The sequence below is a fragment of the Oncorhynchus keta genome, chromosome 12 (genome assembly GCF_023373465.1).
Source record: "Oncorhynchus keta strain PuntledgeMale-10-30-2019 chromosome 12, Oket_V2, whole genome shotgun sequence".
Lineage (NCBI taxonomy): Eukaryota > Metazoa > Chordata > Actinopteri > Salmoniformes > Salmonidae > Oncorhynchus > Oncorhynchus keta.
Genome location: NC_068432.1, coordinates 30084982 through 30112974, shown reverse-complemented (window position 1 = coordinate 30112974; position 27993 = coordinate 30084982). Strand labels below are relative to the sequence as shown.

General features: G+C 43.1%; 1 protein-coding gene across 3 annotated transcripts; it reads left to right on the top strand.

Annotated features, from left to right (window-relative positions):
- The first annotated feature begins 1604 nt into the window (after nucleotides 1–1604).
- Nucleotides 1605–24293, top strand: LOC118391275 (myelin protein zero-like protein 2). 3 transcript variants are annotated; one of them, XR_004827105.2, is made up of 5 exons: nucleotides 1605–1846; nucleotides 15732–15901; nucleotides 16094–16304; nucleotides 16420–16923; nucleotides 24182–24293. XR_004827105.2 is itself a non-coding variant. In XM_035782508.2 (4 exons), exons 1-4 carry the CDS (start codon nucleotides 1792–1794, stop codon nucleotides 16695–16697), a joined length of 714 nt encoding a protein of 237 aa, XP_035638401.1. In that variant the 5' UTR covers nucleotides 1605–1791; the 3' UTR covers nucleotides 16698–22528. The 3 variants fall into 3 exon arrangements, 2 of the variants coding, with proteins under 2 accessions (XP_035638401.1, XP_052313953.1); XM_035782508.2 differs by lacking the exon at nucleotides 24182–24293 and having other exon boundaries at nucleotides 16420–22528; XM_052457993.1 differs by lacking the exons at nucleotides 15732–15901; nucleotides 16094–16304; nucleotides 16420–16923; nucleotides 24182–24293 and adding an exon at nucleotides 6698–14210.
- The last annotated feature ends 3700 nt before the right edge of the window (nucleotides 24294–27993 follow it).

Here is a 27993-nt window from a genome sequence, read left to right as displayed (position 1 = left end):
ATCGAACATCTCTGGAGAGACCTGAAAATAGCTGTGCAGCAACGCTACCCATCCAACCTGACAGAGCTTGAGGGGATCTGCAGAGAAGAATGGGAGAAACTCCCCAAATACAAGTGTGTCAAGCTTGCAGCATCATAACCAAGAAGACTTGAGGCTGTAATCGCTGCCAAAGGTGCTTCAACAAAGTACTGAGTAAAGGGTCTGAATACTTATGTAAATGTGACATTCCTTTTTTACATTTTTTCCCCACAAAAAAAAAACAGTTTTTACTTTGTCATCATGGAATATTGTGTGTAGACTGATGATGGAAAAAAAACTATTCCATCCATTTTAGAACAATCCTGTAATGTAACAAAATGTGGAAAAAGTGAAGGGGTCTGAAAACTTTCCAAATACACTTTAGGTCTAACTACAGTATACATGTTTGAGGGTTACTACTACAATACATAATTCAAAACATGAAAACATTACTACATAAAACCATTAAATACAGTTGGAATGTAGTTTCCATCAAACAGAAAAACAACAACATGGATAAATACATTTAGATTGTAAATACTGCACATTACTTTTGCATTACCCATATATACTGAACAAAAATAGAAGTGCAACATGCAACAATTTCAAAGACTTTACTGATATAAAGTTCATATGAAGAAATCGGTCAATTGAAATAAATATTTAAGCCCTAATCTATGGATTTCACATGACTGTGAATACAGATATGCATCTTCTGGTCACAGATACAGTACCTTAAAAAAATGGGCCTCACAATGGGCCTCAGGATCTTGTCACAGTATTTCTATGTATTCAAATTGACATCGATAAAATGTTAATTGTCTGTAGCTTATACCTGCCCATACCATAACCTCCACCATAATGTCAACATTGTTCACATCAGCAAACCACTTGCCCACACGACGCCATACACGTAGTCTGTGGTTGTGAGGCTGGTTTGACGTACTGCCATATTATCTAAAATGACGTTGGAGGCGGCTTATGGTAGAGAAATGAACATTCAATCTCTGGCAACAGCTCTGGTGGACATTCCTGCAGTCAGCATGCCAATTGCATGCTCCCTCAAAACTTGAGACATCCGTGGCATTGTGTTGTGTGACAAAACTGTACATTTTAGAGTGGCTTTTTATTGTCCCCAGAACAAGGTGCACCTGTGTAATGGTCATCGGTTTCTTGATATGCCACACTTGTCAGGTGGATAGAATATCTTGGCAATGGAGAAATACTTACTAACAGGGAGGTAAACACATTTGTTCACAAAAATTTTAAGAAATAAGCTTTTTGTGCTTTTTTTCAACCAACACTTTACATGTTGAGTTTATATTTTTGTTCAGTGCAGTTGTTTAAGGTCATTCAAAGGCAGATTGCAGTATCTGCATTTTTGGGTCATAGGTGAAATCAGTGGTTATGATTGATATGAATACAAATGACTACAAGTCTAGGATACAAGTAAAGGTAGGCCAGCAGTATTAATACTTTGCACAGATTTGGGGGGATAAAAACATGTTTTACTCAAACATGCTTTACAACAGCGTTCGCCTCCCACCAGTCCGCCAAAGGCAAAAGGTGTGTAATGCTGACTCCGCCTACAGCCCGAGTGCACGCACACAGCCTTTGAGTTTCAAACTTCCGAGTCCAAGAGCTAGGATTCTTTATCAAAAACCTGTCGATGTATTCGCCTGAATTATCCTTAAAACGTTCACTTTTGGAGGTTTCTAGTAACTCTTTGAACGTTTTTCGGTGTATTTGAGGCCTGGACAAACTGACAATCCAATGTATCGGACATGGCAACAGTTCCTCGCGCTTATGGGTTTATTCGTAGTGCCAGGTGAGTTCGAAGTTACTTCATTAATTTCTGTGTTCAGTCCTATGTCAATTAGTCGCTATTCTGTATGATCAAGTAAATCAAATGAATATTGTTGATAATTTATAGCTTTACATGAACACTTAGGCCTATTATTATTCAGTCAAAACATTGATCAGAGGCTCCAGCAGTCATCTTGCTCACGAATCACATTGACACCACTGTCCAGTTGTGGACTCGAGTCACACATTTGATGACTTGAGACTCCACTTAATAGAACATAAAATTACTTGAGACTTGAAATGATCTTGCCAGGTTTTGTAATGTTTTGTCACTCATTTTGTGCTACAGAGTCTTGTGGATTAAAGCCAATTCAGGGTACTAGGAAGTAACTACCTCCCCTAAGAACAATGTCTCATTTCTGACACAAAGCAACGTTTAGAAAAAGTATATATAGGAAGAAGGTCATGTTAAGGCAAATAAACTATAAAGGGAAACAAATGGCTACAGTTTACACTTTTTTTGCCATTTCATAAAATATTGCTTTTAGAAAAGGGGTGTTTTTCTTTTTAAGTACCAGGGTAAATGGCCCTCCCATGGGGTGCCTGGTAGAAGATTATGGCATAGGGTTTCACGCAAATGTATTACAATCCATTTAATCAGTTTGATTTAGAAATTCTTTAGTAAGTAATACTTAAAAGCTAAGTCTAGTGGTCTTATTTAATTTATTTAAATAAAATATTGGGGGAAATGGTGTTGCACATGTCGCTATTAATATCCAAACTCTGAGGAGATTTGATGTAAACGTTTTGTTTTTGAAATTATAGTTTCCGGATTCGATCCTATTAATGACCAAAGGGTCGTATTTCTGTGTGTTATTATGTTATAATTAAGTCTGATTTGATAGAGCAGTATGACTGAGCAACAGCAGGCCCGTAATCATTCATTCAAACAGCACTTTCGTGCGTTTTGCCAGCAGTTCTTCGCAAGCACAGCGCTGTTTATGACTTCAAGCCTATCAGCCTAATGGCTGGTGTAACCAATGTGAAATGGCTAGCTAGTTAGCTGGGTGTGCGCTAATATTGTTTCAAATGTCACTCGCTTTTAGATTTGGAGTAGTTATTCCGCGGCTTTTGTGGGGCGATGGGTAACGCTGCTTCGAGTGTGGCTGTTGTCGATGTGTTCCTGGTTCGAGCCCAGGTAGGGGCGAGGAGGGGGACGGAAGCTATACTGTTACACTGGCAATACTATAGTGCCTATAAGAACATCCAATAGTCAAAGATATATGAAATACAAATGGTATAGAGAGAAATAGTCCTATAAATATTAAATAAATATGCAGCTCAAAACAATGTTGGTGATCAAGAATATTAACTGTTTACTTTGCAAGCTCATCAGCAGTGGGGAAACAAATACTAGCATAGGCCTACTGGTATTTTGCATTTACATTTTACATTTAAGTCATTTAGCAGACGCTCTTATCCAGAGCGACTTACAAATTGGTGCATTCACCTTATGACATCCAGTGGAACAGCCACTTTACAATAGTGCATCTAAATCTTTTAAGGGGGGGGGGGTGAGAAGGATTACTTTATCCTATCCTAGGTATTCCTTAAAGAGGTGGGGTTTCAGGTGTCTCCGGAAGGTGGTGATTGACTCCGCTGTCCTGGCGTCGTGAGGGAGTTTGTTCCACCATTGGGGGGCCAGAGCAGCGAGCAGTTTTGACTGGGCTGAGCGGGAACTGTACTTCCTCAGTGGTAGGGAGGCGAGCAGGCCAGAGGTGGATGAACGCAGTGCCCTTGTTTGGGTGTAGGGCCTGATCAGAGCCTGGAGGTACTGAGGTGCCGTTCCCCTCACAGCTCCGTAGGCAAGCACCATGGTATGTAACAATTGCTTGAAATTGATGATTTACTTATGAAGCTTTCATTTGGAATTTGTTTAAAATGAGTTATTACTGTGGAAAAGACTCAGCATAGGCGCCTCTCTCCAAACACCAGCCAATGGAGTTTTTTTTTCTCTTGTTGAAATGTTTGCTCTTGCTTTCACATGTTTAAATTCATTGGCCCTGTGTGGTAAATCTATATCTAATACTAAAATAATTGCTAGCGTTTCATTCCATCCTGGTACCTTTTATTACAACATGTAGACATTTCATGTTTGATAGGCCTACAATACATTTTCATTTAGCCAACCATTTCGTTCCCTTTGAGTGGACGCAATGTTTATTGTGCACATGACCGTTCATAAGATTCATGGGGTAGGAGTTCTGTTTATTTAATTCAATGGTTTCCTTTTGTTCATATTTCCTGGGTTATGTCGGAGTTCCGTGCCTCTGTTATCCTCGTTGTGCGTAATAGGAGCACGCGCGCCTATGTGCGCATAGAAATAGGCTACATAGCCGTCCTTGTATCAAAGATAATTGTGTAGTCTAGAGCGATTTTCTAGGTTAGCTAGCCAGCTATAGTCGTTCTTTTAACGCAACGTAACGTAATCAACACTGCTAGCTAGCCAGCTAGCCCCCGAATAGTAGCACTGTAGAAACTATTACACTCAACGGAACGACTTGATTAGTGTAGTGTCAACAACGCAGCCACTGCCAGCTAGCCTACTTCAGCAGTACTGTATCATTTTAATCATTTTAGTCAATAAGATTCTTGCTACGTAAGCTCAACTTTCTGAACACTCGAGACGTGTAGTCCACTTGTCATTCCAATCTCCTTGCATTAGCGTAGCCTCTTCTGTAGCCTATGTGTCTGTCTATCCCTGTTCTCTCCTCTCTGCACAGACCATACAAACGCTCCACACCGCGTGGCCGCGGCCACCCTAATCTGGTGGTCCCAGCGCGCACGACCCACGTGGAGTTCCAGGTCTCCGGTAGCCTCTGGAACTGCCGATCTGCGGCCAACAAGGCAGAGTTCATCTCAGCCTATGCCTCCCTCCAGTCCCTCAACTTCTTGGCACTGACGGAAACATGGATCACCACAGATAACACTGCTACTCCTACTGCTCTCTCCTCGTCCGCCCACGTTTTCTCGCACACCCCGAGAGCTTCTGGTCAGCGGGGTGGTGGCACCGGGATCCTCATCTCTCCCAAGTGGTCATTCTCTCTTTCTCCCCTTACCCATCTGTCTATCGCCTCCTTTGAATTCCATGCTGTCACAGTTACCAGCCCTTTCAAGCTTAACATCCTTATCATTTATCGCCCTCCAGGTTCCCTCGGAGAGTTCATCAATGAGCTTGATGCCTTGATAAGCTCCTTTCCTGAGGACGGCTCACCTCTCACAGTTCTGGGCGACTTTAACCTCCCCACGTCTACCTTTGACTCATTCCTCTCTGCCTCCTTCTTTCCTCCTCTCCTCTTTTGACCTCACCCTCTCACCTTCCCCCTACTCACAAGGCAGGCAATACGCTCTACCTCATCTTTACTAGATGCTGTTCTTCCACTAACCCCATTGCAACTCCCCTCCAAGTCTCCGACCACTACCTTGTATCCTTTTCCCTCTCGCTCTCATCCAACACTTCCCACACTGCCCCTACTCGGATGGTATTGCGCCGTCCCAACCTTCGCTCTCTCTCCCCCGCTACTCTCTCCTCTTCCATCCTATCATCCCTTCCCTCTGCTCAAACCTTCTCCAACCTATCTCCTGATTCTGCCTCCTCAACCCTCCTCTCCTCCCTTTCTGCATCCTTTGACTCTCTATGTCCCCTATCCTCCAGGCCGGCTCGGTCCTCCCCTCCCGCTCCGTGGCTCGACGACTCATTGCGAGCTCACAGAACAGGGCTCCGGGCAGCCGAGCGGAAATGGAGGAAAACTCGCCTCCCTGCGGACCTGGTATCCTTTCACTCCCTCCTCTCTACATTTTCCTCCTCTGTCTCTGCTGCTAAAGCCACTTTCTACCACTCTAAATTCCAAGCATCTGCCTCTAACCCTAGGAAGCTCTTTGCCACCTTCTCCTCCCTCCTGAATCCTCCTCCCCCCCTCCTCCCCTCTCTGCAGATGACTTCGTCAACCATTTTGAAAAGAAGGTCGACGACATCCGATCCTCGTTTGCTAAGTCAAACGACACCGCTGGTTCTGCTCACACTGCCCTACCCTGTGCTCTGACCTCTTTCTCCCCTCTCTCTCCAGATGAAATCTTGCGTCTTGTGACGGCCGGCCGCCCAACAACCTGCCCGCTCGACCCTATCCCCTCCTCTCTTCTCCAGACCATTTCCGGAGACCTTCTCCCTTACCTCACCTCGCTCATCAACTCATCCCTGACCGCTGGCTACGTCCCTTCCGTCCTCAAGAGAGCGAGAGTTGCACCCCTTCTGAAAACCTACACTCGATCCCTCCGATGTCAACAACTACAGACCAGTATCCCTTCTTTCTTTTCTCTCCAAAACTCTTGAACGTGCCGTCCTTGGCCAGCTCTACCGCTATCTCTCTCAGAATGACCTTGATCCAAATCAGTCAGGTTTCAAGACTAGTCATTCAACTGAGACTGCTCTTCTCTGCATCACGGAGGCGCTCCGCACTGCTAAAGCTAACTCTCTCTCCTCTGCTCTCATCCTTCTAGACCTATCGGCTGCCTTCGATACTGTGAACCATCAGATCCTCCTCTCCACCCTCTCCGAGTTGGGCATCTCCGGCGCGGCCCACGCTTGGATTGCGTCCTACCTGACAGGTCGCTCCTACCAGGTGGCGTGGCGAGAATCTGTCTCCTCACCACGCGCTCTCACCACTGGTGTCCCCAGGGCTCTGTTCTAGGCCCTCTCCTATTCTCGCTATACACCAAGTCACTTGGCTCTGTCATAACCTCACATGGTCTCTCCTATCATTGCTATGCAGACGACACACAATTAATCTTCTCCTTTCCCCCTTCTGATGACCAGGTGGCGAATCGCATCTCTGCATGTCTGGCAGACATATCAGTGTGGATGACGGATCACCACCTCAAGCTGAACCTCGGCAAGATGGAGCTGCTCTTCCTCCCGGGGAAGGACTGCCCGTTCCATGATCTCGCCATCACGGTTGACAACTCCACTGTGTCCTCCTCCCAGAGCGCTAAGAACCTTGGCGTGATCCTGGACAACACCCTGTCGTTCTCAACTAACATCAAGGCGGTGGCCCGTTCCTGTAAGTTCATGCTCTACAACATCCGCAGAGTACGACCCTGCCTCACACAGGAAGCGGCGCAGGTCCTAATCCAGGCACTTGTCATCTCCCGTCTGGATTACTGCAACTCGCTGTTGGCTGGGCTCCCTGCCTGTGCCATTAAACCCCTACAACTCATCCAGAACGCCGCAGCCCGTCTGGTGTTCAACCTTCCCAAGTTCTCTCTCACGTCACCCCGCTCCTCCGCTCTCTCCACTGGCTTCCAGTTGAAGCTCGCATCCGCTACAAGACCATGGTGCTTGCCTACGGAGCTGTGAGGGGAACGGCACCTCAGTACCTCCAGGCTCTGATCAGGCCCTACACCCAAACAAGGGCACTGCGTTCATCCACCTCTGACCTGCTCGCCTCCCTACCACTGAGGAAGTACAGTTCCCGCTCAGCCCAGTCAAAACTGTTTGCTGCTCTGGCCCCCCAATGGTGGAACAAACTCCCTCACGACGCCAGGACAGCGGAGTCAATCACCACCTTCCGGAGACACCTGAAACCCCACCTCTTTAAGGAATACCTAGGATAGGATAAGTAATCCTTCTCACCCCCCTTAAAAGATTTAGATGCACTATTGTAAAGTGGCCTAAAGAGGACTATCTCTCCTCCCTGTACTCAAAGTACTAACGTGTTGCTGCTCTAGTTTGAATAATACAACACATCTGTCATCACATGAATTCCATCCAATCAGGGAGCGCAGAGAGGGGCCTTTCTGAAGTCTGTCTGGGAAGTGAAGCTCAGCCATCGGGTTGATTGATTTTAGTGCTGTCATGTCTACTCTAGGGTAGTGAATGTAGTTTATTACCATACAGCGATTTGCCAGGATGGTTTCCTCAGCTCAGATACTTTCTACAGTGTTTTTTACTGATCTTTTGCTTGTCTGCCCATGGACATGACAGGGTGGATAGGATTTAGAGTGACTGACTGTTTTAATCCATAACACAGGGCTACCAGGGCAATGAGGCAGAGCATGAAGGAAAAAGGAATGCACATGGCTGGTATTAATCCCTGTTTGTCTCGAGCCCCTACCCTGCCGAACTCCTGAAGGAGATAAATCTAATCGACACTTCAGAGTGGTGCCAATGGGTACAGATGGAAGATTTCATGTTTGCCAGAACACTTGATGTTTTTTAAAGTTTTTTTTTAACCTTTATCAGAATCCTTTTATACTTCCTGGCTGGTTCAGGCTCTCATACGTGGACCTCTGGACTGAAGACCTACAATAATTAACCAGCCACCTGCCGGTATCATTAACCAGACAGTGACACACACACACACAGACTGCCAAATATAAACACAATGGAATGCTGAGTAGAGGTCTTCAAAAGTTGGACCTGTCCGTGGGTTTTCCACCTGACCCTATTTCTATAAAAAAGAAATTAGACGGAGGTCTGTTGCGAGTGGACCCGAGGATAGTCAGACCCGTTCCGAAAAGGCACGTGGGGAAAAAAAGACCCAAACAGACCAGTGCTGGTTTGGGACTGAGTGAGTAGAGAGAGAGAAAGACACCTCTGACTGGGCGCTGTCAGTGCCATAAATAAACAAGCGATAGGCCTATTGGCCAAATGATCCACAGTTACGTGCCCTTAAAATCTGCCTGAAACCAATTACAAAAATAGTATTGGTTGTGTTTTGATGTGTAGCATATTAAAATCATCACCGTTCAGCTGTCGGCGATCAGGCCTTTATGGTAGAGTGGCCAGATGGAATCCACTCCTCAGTAAAAGCCACATGACAGTCCGTTTTGGAGTTTTCAAAAAGGCACCTTAAGACTCTCGGCCCATGAGAAACAAGATTCTCTGGTCTGATGAAACCAAGATTGAACTCTTTGACCTGAATGCCAAGCGTCACATCTGGAGGAAACCTGGCACCATCCCTACGGTGAAGCATGGGGTGGCAGCATCGTGCTGTAGGGATGTTTTTAAGTGGCAGGGACTGGGAGAATCTAGCAAAGTACAGTGAGATCCTTGATGAAAACCTGCTCCAGAGTGCTTAGGACCTTAGACTGGGGTGAAGGTTCACCTTTCAATAGGACAATGACCCAAAGCACACAGCCAAGACAACACAGGAGTGGCTTCGGGACAAGTCTCTGAATGTCCTTGAGAGACCTGAGAATAGCTGTGCATCGACGCTCTCCATCCAACCTGACAGAGCTTGAGAGGATCTTCAGAGAAGAATGGGAGAAACACCCCAAATACAGGTGTGCCAAGCTTGTAGTGTCATACCCAAGAAGACTGTTTTAATTAGTTCTCCGCATCCAGTGCAGGCGGGAGGGATTGTTAATTGCGCTACCGAACTGCCCCTAATCAAAACGGTCTAAACCCAGCCGTCAGAAAACAATGTGTCAATCACTCTCAAGTCATCTAGGACCCACGAGCTAAGCCCAAGGGACTACTAGGGGGGCACTTGAACATTCGTAGTGTCATTCCAAAAAGTGATCAAATTCAACATCTACTCACAGACTCCAACCTTGACTTCCTCTGCCTCTCAGAGACATGGCTCCATAAAAACTCTCCATATGCTGCTTTGATTGTGATTGGCTACAATGTTTCCAGGAGAGACAGGATTGAAGGAAGAGGAGGGGGTGTGATGATTTACATTAAAGAACATATCCGATGTAAACAAATTGAGTGGTCATGTGATAATGAACTAGAATGTATTGGCCTGAATGTTACACTGTCTCCCCAAATGTCTTTTACTCTTATTGGAATGTACAGGCCTTCCACCAAAAGTGTGTTATTTGATCAGTTTAATAACATGCTTAGGGAATGTGACTTTGTGAAAGAGGTCATCTTAATGGGAGATTTTAATATGAATTATGAAGACAAGTTTTGTAGGAAAACCCTCAAACGGGTCACTAATACCTTTGACCTTACACAGCTAGTTAAAGGACCAACCAGGGTGACTTGTTGCTCTAAAACACAGATTGATTTGGTGTTCAATAATAAACCAGAGAGGGTGACTAAATCATTCAATATGGTTACTGGGCTATCTGATCATAATCTGACACTTATAGCCAGAAAGCTGTCTAAGAGCAGGTTTAACCTCTCTACTGTTAGAAAGCCGGATCAACTAAGAATACCTAAGAGTGAATTAAACTATTTTGAAAACGCAATTAAGGGAATTAACTGGAATGATCTCTTGTCCTATACAGATGTGGAAGCTGATAATCAGGTTTTTCTATCCACAATCCAGACTACAATAAATGGTTTCCTAAAGAAAATCAAATCCAAACCTGGCCAAAAGAGCACTCTTCCTTGGCTAAATGGAGAAATCTGGAAATTGTTGAAAGAACGAGATTATGCTCTAAAAATAGCCCTAAAATCCAAATTAGAGCATGACAGACGTAGGTTTCCCATGTTTAGAAATAAGGTGATGAAAGAAATCAGACAGGCCAAGGCAAACTTTTTTATTAACATAATTGGTGAAGCAAAGGGAAATTCTAAATTGATCTGGGAGAATCTAAAAATGTTAACAGGGAAAGACAATCATGCAGCAATCATGGTGAATAACAATCTAACACAGGATGCAGTCGAAATAGCAATAGCCTTCAATTCCTACTTAATTGACTCTGTCAGGGTACTGACACAGAACCCCTCCACTGGTTTCTTGGGCTCAGTGCTAGTAAATGATGCTCAACCTGCTCAACCTGTCTTCATCAAAGGTGAACAAGGTGATTAGCTCACTAAAGAACTCTAAAGCCAAAGATGTGTTTGGGCTGGACTCTACCTTTTCTTAAAAACTACAAAGAGTCACTCATTGGCCCCATTACTAAGGTCACCAACATGTCTATTGGTCTCTGGGTTTTTCCAAGGGTATGGAAGTCGGCCATAATAACGGCCGTCTTTAAATCAGGCGACCCTGCTAACGTGAGTAACTACAGGCCCATTAGTATACTACCTGCGGTGTCAAAGGTTGTTGAAAAGTGTGTAGCACGACAACTGATTGCCCACCTCAACAACAGCCCTTTCACATTACACTCCATGCAGTTTGGCTTCAGAGTGAAACACTCCACAGAAACGGCCAACTGCTTTCTTCTGGAAAATGTGACGTCCAAGATGGACAAAGGGGGCATTGTTGGGGCTGTGTTTCTGGACCTAAGGAAGGCTTTTGATACTGTTAACCATGAGATTCTCATCACAAAATTGTCAAAGTTCAACTTTTCCCCTGATGCCTTGAGATGGATGAAATCATACCTTGAAGGCAGAACTCAGTGTGTCAGAGTGAGCAATGAGCTGTCGCCCACTCTTAGCTATGATGTGGGCGTGTAAGTTTTTTGCATCTCACTCCCTCTTTGGTTTTACATTTTTATGGTTTGAGTGCTTGTTGCCCTATATTGCGCCAAACACAACATTACAGTTGGAACCTAATTTTGCCAAAGAAAATGGCTCAAAACAAAGTAAAAGTGCAATATGTGCCATGTAAAAAAAGCTAACCTTTAAGTTCCTTGCTCAGAACATGAGAACATATGAAAGCTGGTGATTCCTTTTAACACGAGTCTTCAATATTCCCAGTTTAGAAGTTTTAGGTTGTAGTTATTATAGAAATTTAAAGGACTATTTCTCTCTATACCATTTGTATTTCATATACCTTTGACTATTGGATGTTCTTATAGGCACTATAGTATTGCCAGCCTAATCTCGGGAGTTGATAGGCTTGAAGTCATAAATAGCGCTGTGCTTCAAGCATTGCGAAGAGCTGCTGGCAAATGCAAGAAAGTGCTGTTTGAATGAATGATTACGAGCCTACTGCTGCCTACCACCTCTCAGTCAGACTGCTCTATCAAATATCAAATCAAAGACTTAATTATAATCTAATAAACACACAGAAATACTAGCCTTGACATTAATATGGTCAAATCCAGAAACTATCATCTCGAAAACAAAACGTTTATTCTTTCAGTGAAATACGGAACCGTTCCATATTTTATCTAACTGGTGGCATCCATCAGTCTAAATATTCCTGTTACATTGCACAACCTTCAATGTTATGTCATAATTCTGTAAAATTCTGGCAAATGAATTACGGTTTTGGAAGAAATGGTCTTCACACAGTTCGCGACGAGCCAGGCGGCCCAAACTGCTGCATATACCCTGACTCTGCTTCACAGAACGCAAGAAAAGTGACACAATTTCTCTAGTTAATATTGCCTGCCAACATTAATTTCTTTGAACTAAATATGCAGGTTTAAAAATATATAATTGTGTATTGATTTTAAGAAAGGCATTGATGTTCATGGTTAGGTACACCATCACCCGTTTGGCGAAGTAGACTGTGATTCAATGATAAGTTAACAGGCACCACATTGATTATTTGCAACGCAGGACAAGCTAGTTAAACTAGTAATATCATCAACCATGTGTAGTTCACTAGTGATTGTTAAGATTGTTTTTTTTATAAGACAAGTTTAATGCTAGCTAGTAACTTACCTTGTCTACTTGCTGCACTCACATAACAGGTGGTCAGCCTGCCATGCAGTCTCCTCGTAGAGTGCAATGTAATCGGCCATAATCAGCGTCTAAAAATGCAGATTACCGATTTGTTATGAAAACTTGAAATGGGCCTAATTAATCGGCCATGCCGACCTCTAATAATAATCATTATAATGAATACGAAAGTAAGTGAAACTGCTTCAACCTTAATAGTGCTCGCAGTCCATTTGGCCATGCCAACGGTCTTCTCATCTTAATCCACTACAATATCAAAACTGTAAAACTAATAAGGACTCAATAATCCATGACTTCAGGGAGTATTATAACGTCCAAAAGTTATGAGTGGAGTTATAAAGTTGGCTGTCAGAAGGAAATGTTTTTATTAAATTTTTACAATGTCAATTGCCTTTTAATCTGCCTGTATGCATTTCAAGACCTGGCATATGAGGGTGAAGTGAGATACCCGATGGGTTGGACAATACTTATCTTGTCAATCATCTTAAAAACAACATATATACTTAACTGGAAATCAACCAATCCTCCATCATTCACACAATGGAAAAGTCAAATGCTTTATCTAAAAATTGAAAGTGTGTGGGCTACGGAGAGAAATAACAAAATGGTACAGTTTGAGGCCATGTGGCGTACAGCGATGCGGAAGCTGGAGATGTGGGGTGCTAGTGGGTCTGGGCAAGTGTGATGTAGTTGATATTTGTATGATGTCATGTGTACAGTCGTGGCCAAAAGTTTTGAGAATGACACAAATATGAATTTTCACAAAGTCTGCTGCCTCCGTATGTATGATGGCAATTTGCATATACTCCAGAATGTTATGAAGAGTGATCAGATGAATTGCAAAGTCCCTCTTTGCCATGCAAATGAACTGAATCCCCCAAAAACATTTCCACTGCATTTCAGCCCTGCCGCAAAAGGACCAGTGATTCCATCATGTCAGTGATTCTCTCGTTAACACAGGCGTGAGTGTTGACGAGGACAAGGCTGGAGATCACTCTGTCATGGTGATTGAGTTTGAATAACAGACTGGAAGCTTCAAAAGGAGGGTGGTGCTTGGAATAATTGTTCTTCCTCTGTCAACCATGGTTACCTGCAAGGAAACACGTGCCATCATCATTGCTTTGCACAAAAAGGGCTTCACAGGCAAGGATATTGCTGCCAGTAAGATTGCACCTAAATCAACCATTTATCGGATCATTAACCTCTAGCGTCGAGCAATCCCGTATCCGGGAGCGTAATCATAGCCTCAAGCTCATTACCATAACGCAACGTTTCCTATTCATGAAAATCGCAAATTAAATGAAATAAATATATTCAAACACAAGCTTAGCCTTTTGTTAACAACACTGTCATCTCAGATTTTCAAAATATGCGTTACAGCCAACGCTAGACAAGCATTTGTGTAAGTTTAGCATGGCATAATGCTATGCTAGGCTGTGCTGGCAGCAGGCAACATTTTCACAAAAATAAGAAAAGCAACCAAATTAAATAATTTACCTTTGAAGAACTTTGGATGTTTTCAATGAGGAGACTCTCAGTTAGATGATGGGAAATGATATAAAATATATCACTAGCCACTTTAAACAATGCTACCTAATATAATGTTTACATACCCTACATTATTAATCTCATATGTATACGTATATACTGTACTCTATATCATCTACTGCATCCTTATGTAATACATGTATCACTAGCCACTTTAACTATGCCACTTTGTTTACCTACTCATCTCATATGTATATACTGCCCTCAATACCATCTACTGTATCTTGCCTATGCCGCTCTGTACCATCACTCATTCATATATCTTTATGTACATATTCTTTATCCCCTTACACTTGTGTCTATAAGGTAGTAGTTTTGGAATTGTTAGCTAGATTACTTGTTGGTTATTACTGCATTGTCGGAACTAGAAGCACAAGCATTTCGCTACACTCTAACCATGTGTATGTGACAAATAAAATTTGATTTGATGTTAATTTTGTCCAAAAATATTATTTGTGTAGGAGAAATCGCTCCGTTTTGTTCATCACTTTTGTCTAAGAAAAAAAAACGAAAATTTATTCACTACAACGGCAAACTTTTTTCCAAATTAACTCCATAATATCGACAGAAACATGGCAAACATTGTTTAGAATCATCCTCAAGGTGTTTTTCACATATCTATTCGATGATATGCCTTTTCCAGCATGATGGAGCAATCCTTCGTGGCAGTTGTGTCATTCTCAAAACTTTTGGCCACGACTATGTTTTGTATTGTTTATAAAATATCAAATTAAGTATAACATTTTTAAAAAACCAATACAAATAAAACTTGTCTCTGGGTTTTCTTTTCACTATACTCTTTCTCCTCTTACTTTTGTTTTAATTCAATGAAAAATGCTGCCAAATTCTCAATCAACAGTAGCCACGGCTCCTTTCACTCGCTCTCTCTCCCTCCTCGGCAGCAGGCACATGTGAGGTGAGCAGCCGGAACCAGTTTCAGCTGGACATAAGCTATACATTTTATTGAGTTGCAAATGGCTGACACGGATAACAAGCTTGCGCAGTTCTCATCACCTCACACACATTCCATTAACTGAGGATGAGTCCAATCGGGTCCAGTAGGCAATTTTAATTGCAAATTAAGACCCATGGAAATTATATTTGACCCGACCCAGATCAGAGACAGAAGTCTGAATTTAGGACCCGGACCCAACCCGGGCCGAATCTCAGAATTTCGGGTCTGTGAAGCCCTCGTGCTGAGTGAATCAATGGAGGGCCAAACCACCTGCTTTCTAATTTGATATATTTTTTAATAGTTTATATGTTCATTCAGTTTGTGTTCGGGTGTGATTTATAACTCTAGCTCAGCTCATTATGGTGATTGGTTCACACTGGACTGCACAAAGTACTGTAGGCGAGATAACATGCTTGAAGGGTTTGACTGAGTACAGGTTGAAGCGTTTGAGGGAGGGTACACATATTACTGAGCTACGCTACAGCTCCAGGGATTTGAAAAGTGTAGTCAACGAACAACTTCACTTTTTGGAAGTCGAGGCTGTGTTTACTGAAGAGAGCGGACCAAGTTTAGAATGAAGATGTGTAAATAGACATGGTTGTTGCGGAAACCACTATCAACCATTTCATGGTCATCATGTGTACACATGAGTCTGCAAAATCAATTTTTCTGTGTTTAATAGTGTGCTCTGAAAGTTCTGTGAGGACTTTGATAAGGTGCTTGCTCATGCTACTCTCAGGGTTATTGTGTATATAATGTAGTGTTAACACAGTAAGCTGTGCTTACGTGTCTCATTGGGTCCACTCTGTGTGTCAGGTGTGCTGCGAGTCGTTGGGATGGAGATTTTCACATCCAAGGAGGTGGAGGCGTTGAACGGGACAGAAGTGAGATTGAAGTGCACCTTTAAGTCCAAACACCCAGTGTCCCACTCCTCTGTGGCTGTCTCCTGGAACTTCCGCCCCCTGAACCAGGGAGCTGAGGAGTCGGTAGGTGTCCTTTCCACACTGAAAGCAGAACTAACAGTTGTCAAACAAGGAAGGTGTCTGAATTAGGAGGGAGACTGGATTAGCCTCGTAAACCAGATTGACTACTGGATAGACATGGAGGCTTTTTTTTAGCAGAGTATTACCTAAAACATCAACATTTTAGAGCAGTGCATAATTGTGTGTGTGTGTCAGGTGTTTTACTACCAGGAGATGGCATACCCCCCTACAGAGGGGCGGTTTAAGGGCCATGCAGTGTGGTCAGGGGACATCCTGAGACAGGACGCCTCCATCAGTCTGCATGAAGTCCCCTTCACCTTCAACGGGACCTACACCTGCCAGGTCCGCAACCTGCCCGACGTCCACGGCATCAATGGAGAGGTCACCCTCAGGGTTGTCCACAAAGGTCAGTCAGTCAGTCAGTCACTCACTCACACTGGTGTGTTGCATAGAAACCTTAGCATGGACTAATGTATTGTTTTGTGTGTGTGTGTGTGTGCTGGCTGTGCTGCTCCTTCCAGTCTCCATCTCTGATATAGGCATCCTGGCTGCAGCCATCGGAGGATCCATCGCCATAGTCCTGGTGCTGCTGGGTCTCTTCATGGTGTTCAAGTACCGCAACCGCCATGCCAACACAGACATGGAGCTGCAGGGGAGGAAACTGCAGGAAACCAGAGAGCTGCAGGAGAGAGAGCTACAGGCCAGGGTTCTACAGGAGAGAGAGTTGCAGGCCAACATCCTACAGGAGAAAAAGCTGAAGGCCAGTGAGAAGGAGCGTAAGGACCCTACAGTGTGGTGATGGGTCAAGGGTCAGGGGCGTGTCTCCCTCTCTACCTCTGCTGACTGGTGTGGGGAGGCGTTCTGTCAGGACGGACTGGTCTCTGACTGGAGGGGCTGGCCAGTCCAGGACCACTATTTTGGACCACTATTTTGGATGGACTGATGCATTTCTTCTACCCTCCACTCATCCCTCCCTCAATATGAGTATTAGGGATCTCTGTACATTCCACTAGTTTTAATGTCAGGTACTGTTTTATGAACTTAATGTTTTTTACAGACAACTATGTGATTGGGTTGACTGTGCCATCCCAGGATATACAGTATTTTCTTTTCAAATGTAAACCCCCCCCCAAAAAACATCACTTGTCAGAATGCTAACAAAATGAAAAAGTACTAAGGAATCCCCATAGCGGATGCTAGGTAAATGCTAACGAACGCTTGCGAACATTTTACTATTAACAACCCAGCTCCTAAAGTTATGCAAGTATCTCGAAATGCAGCATGCACAAAATATATATTAGACAGCAGGGATCTTATTTCAGGACGGGATCGTGTCTGCTGCTGTTACCAAGAAGCTTGATCTTGCAAGCTAAGGGTAGCCACTTAGCTGGCATTAGTAAAGTAGCAGGACCCAGCTGGAAATAATTTATTTGGTACATCTTAGATAGTTAACTTAGTAGTTATAAGATGCTTATCTGGCAAACAGCTGTAACTTGATCACTTCACTTAAGTTGTGCTGTAGGGGTGACTCACCTCACGAAGCTCCCATTTTGCTCATCGTCTATCTTTGTAAACAAACACACTTGACTTGCTCAAACAGCTGTTTTGGGAACTAGTCAGTACTAGTTCCCAAAAGCTTCATAATGGTTAACACGTTCTCCTTTATCTATTACCTAGTGCACAAGTTGAATGCAGGTATTTATTTAAAAAGTACTAATATTCAAATTTATAAAAACAAAAAACATTATTGACACTATTGTAAAATCATACTGATGTTGTTTCGAAATACCCCGGGATACGGTATATACGGCGTACCGCCAAATCCTACTATGTGATTGTATTTTGACTATGTAGTATGATGACTACTATGGCTGAAATGACACCAGCAGCAGTCTCTTGATGTGGTGGCATCTGTTTCATTACATTTGGTTTGGTAGCCATTTTGTTCTAAATTCATTTACAGAATTATTTTAACACTTGAATAATCAACATTATAACTGAGCTAATGGCCCATACATTCATTTGGGAATAATGTAAATGTATTTGGCAGCAGATTTGTGAGTGTGTTCTATGGTTATGATTAAGGTCCCGTTGTGAATTTAGTCAGTGAAACCCTAATTTATCTGGGGTAGGCTACAGTAAGGGCTAGTGCTGGTGGAAGCCCTGTATCTAGGGGTGGCTAAGGGCTAAGCTCAAGGTAAATAGGGCTTGTGGAAGCTTTCCTGGGCCAGGAGCTTTCAGTGACTAACACACTCCTGCTTCCTGCAACAATGACAGCATAAATTACTGCCTATTACTGCTGGACATAAAACTGTCAATCACCTTTGAATGCAGAAGAAGAACCCCACAATTCCAAGAAGCCTGTTTTCCATGTGTTATGTAGTTTTTGTGATCTGATGTGCCCAACGTGTCCATTGAAGGAAGCCGTTCCATCTGTCTCTTTCTGGGTCCATGCTGAGGATCATGGGTGTTGTGGTCTCAAAGGTTTCCTTCCCCCTCTTTCTTACTTTCTTTCTTGCCTATGGAAATCTGGTACATCAATGCAGGGCCCTCGCTGCTGTCCAAATCCATACACTATCGCGTGCGCGCGCGCGCGTGTGTGTGTGTGTGTGTGTGCGTGCGTGCGTGCGTGCGTGCGTGCGTGGGTGCGTGTGTGTGTGTAGAGGATGACTAAGCCAGGTACAGATAGGGCTGGAAAAGCCTTGAGCAAAGAGGGTGGAATGTTAGCAGTAAAGCTTTTATTGGCCACAATTAGACCAAATATCAATATTGGCAGGATCAATGAGTGTATAGTACTCAATCCTTTTATTTTCATCATAATGACGTAGCTATTGATTTTGGTGGTTAAATTGATTATGCGTCTTCACCTACTGATGAGACTGGAAGAGCTATGTGATTCTGAATGACACTGGAGGTCAAGGCTGTATTATGTTTGAATCTTCCTCATCTGATGCACATAGACATGGATTGTGACTGTGATGGCCATGTTGTATCCCACTGTGCTGAGAGAGAGAGAACGAACACTCCTAACAGTGTTTGAGAGATGGTCATATGGTCCTACCCGGTGGATCCTGCCGCTCATTCCTACAGTACACAAGTATGGCTTTCAGTTTAGGAGAAACATGAAGATGTCACTGGCCCAAACATGAAGACATCATCAGTCCATTCTAGCCGGAGACGAGGTGCTGGTTCAGGTCTCCTGCCTTTTGGCTCTACAGTTATCTGATGTCTGTCCTATCTGATCAAATCCTGCCTCCAGCCAGCCCCATAACACCCTATGGTGTTGACTGGAAACTGCGTTCTCCTGATCAAATCAAATGTTATTTTTCACATGTTTAGTAAACAACAGGTGTAGACTAACAGTGAAATGCTTACTTATGGGTCCTTCCCAACAATGCATAGAGAAGAATAATAGAAAGATAACATGAAGGATAAATACACAATTCGTGATGATAACTTGGCTATATAGACGAGGTACTAGTACAGAGTCGATGTTCAGGGGTTCGAGGTAGATGCTGTATGTACATATGGTGTGTGTGGACCTGCGTTGGTGTGTGTGGACCATGTTAATTCTTAGTGATGTGGACATCAAGAAACTTGAAGCTCTTGACCCGCTCCACTACAGCCCCATCGATGTGGATAGGGGCATGCTCGTGCTTCGTTTCCTCTAGTCCACGATAAGCTCCTTTGTCTTGCTGATGTTGAGGGAAAGGTTGTTGTCCTGGCACCACACTGCTAGGTCACTGACCTCCTCCTTATAGGCTATCTAATCATCATTGGTGATCAGGCCTATAGACGTATATCATACATGTACTTGTAAACACATTTTATCGCATGTCTTATAAGGTAGAGCTTTATTTTATTTACTCATTTTCAATAATGGATGTTTTTAATTTGATTATTTGCACCAAATATAAACGCAACATGCAACAATTTCATAGATTTTACGGAGTTACAGTTCACATGAGGAAATTGGTCAATTGAAATCAATTAATTTTGCCCTAATCTATGGATTTCACATGATTGGGAATACAGATATGCATTTGTTGGTCACAAAAAATGGGCCTCACATTGGGCCTCAGGATCTCATCACGGTATCTTTGGGAATTCTAATTGCGATCGATAAAATGCAATTGGTTCATTGTCGGTAGCCCATACCACAACCCCACCGCCACCATGGGGCACTCTGTTCAGAAAACCGCCCGCCCACACAACACCATACACACCATCCCCGTTTGTGAGGCCAGTTGGACATGCTGCCAAATTCTCTAAAATGACGTTGGCGGCGGCTTATAGTAAGGAAATTAACATTAAATTCTCTGGCAACAGCTCTGGTGGACATTCCTGCAGTCAGCATGCCAATTGCACACTCCCTCAAAACATGAGATATCTGTAGCATTGTGTTGTGTGACAACTTCACAATTTTAGAGTGGCCCTTTATTGTCCCCCAGCACAAGGTGCACCTGTGTAATAATCATGCTGTTTAATCAGCTTCTTGATATGCAACACCTGTCAGGTGGATAGATTATCTTGGCAATGGAGAAATGCTCACAAACAGGAATGTGAACAAATTTGCGCACACAATTTGGGAGAAATAAGCCTTTTGTGTGTATGGAAAAGTTTGGTATTTTATTTCAGCTCATGAAAAATAGGACCAACACTTCACATGTGCTTTATATTTTTGTTCAGTGTATATATACATTGCAAATCAGACTTGCCTGTAAGACTATGAAGTACAATTAAGCACAGGCTTAACTGAATGACAACAGAGACAGAATACCATATGGAATTTTATGGAATAGTTTGGGGTAGGCCTTGTCTCTGAGAAGTGCACCTCAGAGCCAGATGCTGATGACTGGTTGCCTCCCCCACTAGGAGAACGGGAATCTGTTTACGGGCCTTCAGTTGGTGGAGGTGGAAGGTCGTTGGAAGATTGTTGCTACAAAACAAGTGGGAGACTCAAGGTTTGAGTTGACATATACCCCCCTAGATTTATGCCCATTGGTTGAAAGAAAGGAAAGTGTTTATTGTATGAGTGAGCCCATAGCAAGAGTGGTGAAGTTGCCTTAGCGTGCCATGCTTATAGGCTGAAGTTACTAGGTGTGTGACAGTCGGCACATTTGCTACAAATAAAGGTGTGATGATATGTGAATGAGAACATGACACTATCAATAAATACCTGCTATGCTGATTAGGGTAACATTATAAACATTACGACAGATACCTTCAATGCTTAAGGGGTAATACTATAAATGCTACCAAATAACTACCTGCTATGCTAATGAGATAGGAAGCAATGTGAATTATTATTTTTACTAGTGACAAGCCATTCAGACCAGCCTTCTTCATTGAACTTTCATAACCTACATTTGTTTTAACAAGATAGATACAGTATAGAGATTGGGGCATTAAAGGGAGAGATGACAGTGATACAAAGGGAGTATGAGCCATGGTTTATCCTATCACTTCAGAACATTGGCTGCCTATCATTCCCCCACACCTTGTCACCGTCCACCCACAGAATCCTGCCTGACTGTGTGTCACTCATTCACTCAGATCTAACTTCCTAAACCAGAAAACACAAGAATGAATGGCAACAATGACACGCTACACTACTGTTAACCTTGGAGACGGATTGAGCAATGTCACTTCCTGTAGTATGGTGCAGGATTTGAAGGCATATAAACATTCAAGGCAGTGGGTGTGTTAATGTAGTGATGGAGACCCACCCACCCGTACACTGTCGATAATGATCAGTTTTCTGAAAGAGGGCGCCCCCTTGTGTCATGTTGCGTGCCATTTTAAACACCACCAGAAGTATAATTTGTACTTTTTACTGTACACATATTTCATGTGTGTAGCTTTCATGTTGTAGAGACAACCGCATCAACAAACTGGGTTCAGGCCAGGCTTGGGTGTGTCAGCAAGCAGGTGTTGTGTAATAGCGAAGAATATGGAGAAAAGCTGGTTTAGTGTGTCTTTGACTAGCCCAGTGACGTGAGGACCTGCTACTGGCTCTGTGACTGCAGGGCTTTGTTGAGCTGAAATAAAAGCTGCTGCCAATTGATACGCACTCTGATTTAGTAGACACTTCACACACTGGAGGTGGAATAGAAGACTATTCACACAACACCACAAACCAGGGATCATCAACTCGATTCAGCTGCGGGCCGATTTTTTTTCTTGGGTTGATGGTCGGGGGGCCGGAACATAATTACATCAGATTTACAAATAGACTGCAAATTGACCGCAAGAACCCTAAACAAATATATCTGTCTAAAATATAATCATTTCAAACCTTGCTTACATTTGCATACGATCACTTGCATCTCTAGCATGCGTGGGAATACTTGAGAACAGATTTCCAAAATTATAATCACTTGGAGCTGATTTCCTGGTGTTTTTACAGTATATAAATGCTACCAAATAAATACCTGCTATGCTAATGAGGTTACATTATGAACAGTACCCTATAAATACCGACTAAGCTGATGAGGTAACTTTAAGGACTCTCCCTTATAAGATTGAATCCCTGAGCTGACAAGGTAAAAGTCTGTTTGTTTTGCCCCTGAACAAGGCAGATAACCCACTGTTCATAGGCTGTCATTGAAAATAAAAAATTGTTCTTAACTGACTTGCCTAGTTAAATAAAGGTTTTAAAAAAATGTCATGCTCTTTATGACCAGACATTGTCAGATAGATGGTCTTAACATACAGAGACAGAGGGGCACTGTTTCGCTCACCTGGATGCTTTCTCCAGTCAGAAACAATCAGCCTCTGACAAATGAGGCTGATTGTGACAAATTATTTTATATGTTTTTTGTTATTTTCTTCTTGGTACATTTTTTTGAGGGAAACCTGGCTTCCTTTGGCATCCATGAATACATGCCACAAGCAAATAAAACCAACCTCGTGCCAAAATAATCTCGAGGGCAGCCTGTTGGTGAACTCTGCCATAAACTTTGATTTACCTTATACATACAGTACACAGTCAGAAATACATTTATACATCATTATAAATACATTACACAGGAAGCCATCAAGATACAATATTTGAATCAGTCTACACTGAATATACTTTTTAAATGTGCTTGATATACTGTGACATTCGCTTTTCCTGATTATTGTGAGTTACACTAAGTGTAGGTTCTTGTGTTTTTTTTGTTGAGAACTGAATCATTTATAAAGTTGAAGCAAATGAGTCAGTGACCTTGACCTTGAGTAAAGGGCAAAGAGAGGAAGAGGGAGCGAGAGACAGAGAGAGGAAAGGAGGGAATCAGTGATCTGTTGCAACACTTTAGGTCATGCATTCATCTTGTGAGCGTCTTGAATCATACTTATCACAGTCTGTTAATGGCTTACCCTTACTTTAATGTTAACATTGCAGGTACTTAGCTAGTAATGCTAACGTTGTCGGTACTTATGCTAAAGTCTATGCGTGTGCAGCTGTGCATGTGTGTGTGTGTCCTCAAGATGGAATGCCTGGTTTGCAGTTGCATGTCCTAAGCCCAAAGTGATATACTTCGTATTTGTAAGTAGGCAACTAGAATGTGCTTATAATAGTGCGTGTGTATACGTGAGGGTGTGTGTGTGTATGTGAGTGTATACGTGAGGGTGTGTGTGTGTATGTGAGTGTATACGTGAGGGTGTGTGTGTATGTGAGTGTATACGTGAGGGTGTGTGTGTGTATGTGAGTGTATACGTGAGGGTGTGTGTGTGTATGTGAGTGTATACGTGAGGGTGTGTGTGTGTATGTGAGTGTATACGTGAGGGTGTGTGTGTGTATGTGAGTGTATACGTGAGGGTGTGTGTGTGTATGTGAGTGTATACGTGAGGGTGTGTGTGTGTATGTGAGTGTATACGTGAGGGTGTGTGTGTGTATGTGAGTGTATACGTGAGGGTGTGTGTGTGTATGTGAGTGTATACGTGAGGGTGTGTGTGTGTATGTGAGTGTATACGTGAGGGTGTGTGTGTGTATGTGAGTGTATACGTGTTTGTGCGTGCTCTTTGGCTGCAGTAAATCGGTGTGTGCTCATCTCCTCCCTCTGGAGCAGACGCCGTGCTGCAGTAACGGCAGAGGACACCTACTCATCCAAGGATGTGTGTGTTTTAGACTGAGGGTGCCTCTTGATGATGCATGGTTGTGAATATAAGTATGTTGAATGTATACGGTATGAGGGATAAATGTGGTGCATGTGAGTGTGTGCATGCGTGCATATTTGATGACTGTAGACCCAGGCTGAGATCTGCAGTAAAATTGTTTTTTTTTCTTCCCCCCCTCAGGTCTGGAAGCGTTCCCAGCACTGCTGCAGTTATTCTCTGGGGAGGAGACCGGACAGCAGAACACACACACACACACACACACACACACACACACACACACACACACACACACACACACACACACACACACACACACACACACACACACACACACACACACACACACACACACACACACACACACACACACACACACACACACACACACACACACACACACACACACACACACACACACACACACACACACACACACACACACACACACACACACACACACACACACACACACACACACACACACACACACACACACACACACACACACACACACACACACACACACACACACACACACACACACACACACACACACACACACACACACACACACACACACACACACACACACACACACACACACACACACACACACACACACACACACACACACACACACACACACTTTAATTCCCTCCACTTCCTATTGCATTGATCTTGCTTTTAACTGGGATGAAGTTAATGTTAAAGTACACCTCTCTCTGCTCTATCCGCTGCATCTTGGACCACATCTACTTGTCCCAGTCCCAACACACTGATGTGTCCCAGTACTTCTTGAAAACTTCCCTATTTCAACAGATTTTCAGAACATACACTTAGCAGAAGTTTTAGACCAAAAGCAGAAAGTACTTTAACTGACAGATGAAAGGCAAAAAAACATATACATACAGTACCTCGTGTGTCTAATACATTTTATCCGAAATGGAAATGTGTAGATGGCTAATGAAAAGTTCTCCACACCCCCCCTGAAGACTTTCCATAAATAGTTCATGACGCAGGAAATAACATTCCTAATGAATAATAGATCACAATGCAACTAAATTGCTCACAGAAGCAGAAATATGCTTTACTGGCCATTACCTGCAGCTGCCTACTTTTGAATGTCCAGTCACTATTTTCAAAGTGAGGTCAGTCAGATATCCATCCGGTTAGCTAATAATTACAATAATAAAGGTCCAATTGAGCCGAGCAGCTGAAGTAGAAGAGTAGAGACCTTTAGGTCCACTCCTGATTCCTGACATGAGCTGTGAGGTCCAGACTTCTACTGACTCCCCACACTGCAATCCCAAAGTACAGGAACATAATGGGAGAGAGAGAGAGGGCAGGCAAAGGAATGATAGAAAAAAGACAGAGTACGGATGTGTATAAAAGAGAGAGGGGGGGATAGCTCTCTCTGATCTTTAGCTGTGTGTCTTATCTTCTCCTGTAACTGTAGACCGGCTCAGGTGGTTTTAGTTTTTTGCTTCATCATCTAATTTCTCCCCGCTGTTGTAAGAATGCCTCTCTATCTCTCCACATCTCAATATCAATACCATTTCATAAAGGGCTATTCTCAGGTTTTAATCATTTAGAATAGATTATCTTATTGCTTAATTTTTTGTTTGCCACAAATGAACAAGTCCTGACAGTCTAATAGCACATAATGGGGGGTGTCTGAAAGCTGTAATTGTATTCTGTAATATGTTTATGAAAATAATGTAGTGATCCCTCTACTTTTACAAGTTGCTGACTAATCACTGATAAAAGGAAGGATCGAATCGAAAAATGCAGTGGCAAGCAGTTTTCTAGAGTATAATGACTCCCAATAATGACTCCCAAGTACATACAGTGGGGCAAAAAAGTAGTTAGTCAGCCACCAATTGTGCACGTTCTCCCACTTAAAAATATGAGAGACGCCTGTAATTTTCATCATAGGTACACTTCAACTATGACAGACAAAATGAGAAAAAAAATCCAGAAAATCACATTGTAGGATTTTTTATGAATTTATTTGCAAATTATGGTGGAAAATAAGTATTTGGTCAATAACAAAAGTTTATCTCAATGCTTATATACCCTTTGTTGGCAATGACAGAGGTCAAATGTTTTCTGTAAGTCTTCACAAGGTTTTCACACACTGTTGCTGGTATTTTGGCCCATTCCTCCATGCAGATCTCCTCTAGAGCAGTGATGTTTTGGGGCTGTTGCTGGGCAACATGGACTTTCAACTCCCTCCAAAGATTTTCTATGGGGTTGACATCTGGAGACTGGCTAGGCCACTCCAGGACCTTGAAATCGTTGCCCGGGCGGTGTGTTTGGGATCTTTGTCATGCTGAAAGACCCAGCCACGTTTCATCTTCAATGCCCTTGCTGATGGAAGGAGGTTTTCACTCAAAATCTCACGATACATGGCCCCATTCATTCTTTCCTTTACACGGATCAGTCGTCCTGGTCCCTTTGCAGAAAAACAGCCCAAAGCATGATGTTTCTACCCCCATGCTTCACAGTAGGTATGGGGTTCTTTGGATGCAACTCAGCATTCTTTGTCCTCCAAACACGACGAGTTGAGTTTTTACCAAAAAGTTATATTTTGGTTTCATCTGACCATATGACATTCTCCCAATCTTCTTCTGGATCATCCAAATGCTCTCTAGCAAACTTTAGACGGGCCTGGACACGTCTAGCACTGCAGGATTTGAGTCCCTGGCGGCGTAGTGTGTTACTGATGGTAGGCTTTGTTACTTTGGTCCCAGCTCTCTGCAGGTCGTTCACTAGTTCCCCCCGTGTGGTTCTGGGAATTTTGCTCACCGTTCTTGTGATCATTTTGACCCCACGGGGTGAGATCTTGCGTGGAGCCCCAGATCGAGGGAGATTATCAGTGGTCTTGTATGTCTTCCATTTGCTAATAATTGCTCCCACAGTTGATTTCTTCAAACCAAGCTGCTTACCTATTGCATATTCAGTCTTCCCAGCCTGGTGCAGGCCTACAATTTTGTTTCTGGTGTCCTTTGACAGCTCTTTGGTCTTGCCGTTAGTGGAGTTTGGAGTGTGACTGTTTGAGGTTGTGGACAGGTGTTTTTATACAGATAACAAGTTCAAACAGGTGTCATTAATACAGGTAAAGAGTGGAGGACAGAGGAGCCTCTTAAAGAAGAAGTTACAGGTCTGTGAGAGCCAGAAATCTTGCTTGTTTGTAGGTGACCAAATACTTATTTCCCATCACAATTTGCAAATAAATTCATTAAAAATCCTACAATGTGATTTTCTGGATTTTTCTTCTCATTTTGTCTGTCATAGTTGAAGTGTACCTATGATGAAAATTACAGGCCTCTCTCATCTTTTTAAGTGGGAGAACTTGCACAATTGGTGGCTGACTAAATACTTTTTGCCCCACTGTACATCAGTCAGGCACTAGTGGTCCTCTCTCATTGACATGTGTTGGGTACATCTATCATAGGATGATGATCACATGAGAGGATTACTGGGGGGGGGGGGTCACCATGTTTTTTCACACGGTCTCATCTTTGCACTGCCAGCCACATTACGTCAGCATAACATTCTCATAACTCTGCAGTGACACTATGTTCACTGGTTTGACCTTCTGAGGCACACATCCCATCCCTCACACATACTCCCTGGCTCCTTGATTGCCAGATGGTGTACTCATGGTTATAGATGCTAATTATCCTGATGTACGGGAATATGACACTGTCGTTAGAACTGGTTTGGCCAGGCAGGGCTGGGAACAGCAACTAATCCAGACACCAACACCATATCCATATCATCATGTGAAAACCTGGGAAGGAGAGAGAAGGGAGGGAAGAGGAGGGGAGAGAAATGCAGTCAGAGGAAACTCAACTCTGTCATAGTGTAAGGATGAGTACAGACAGAGATGGGGAGGGAGGAGAGAGCGGGAGAGCTCTCAAAGTCACATTCACATTGCAGATAAACACACGCCCTCATTTATTCAGGTGTAGACGTCAGATATAACA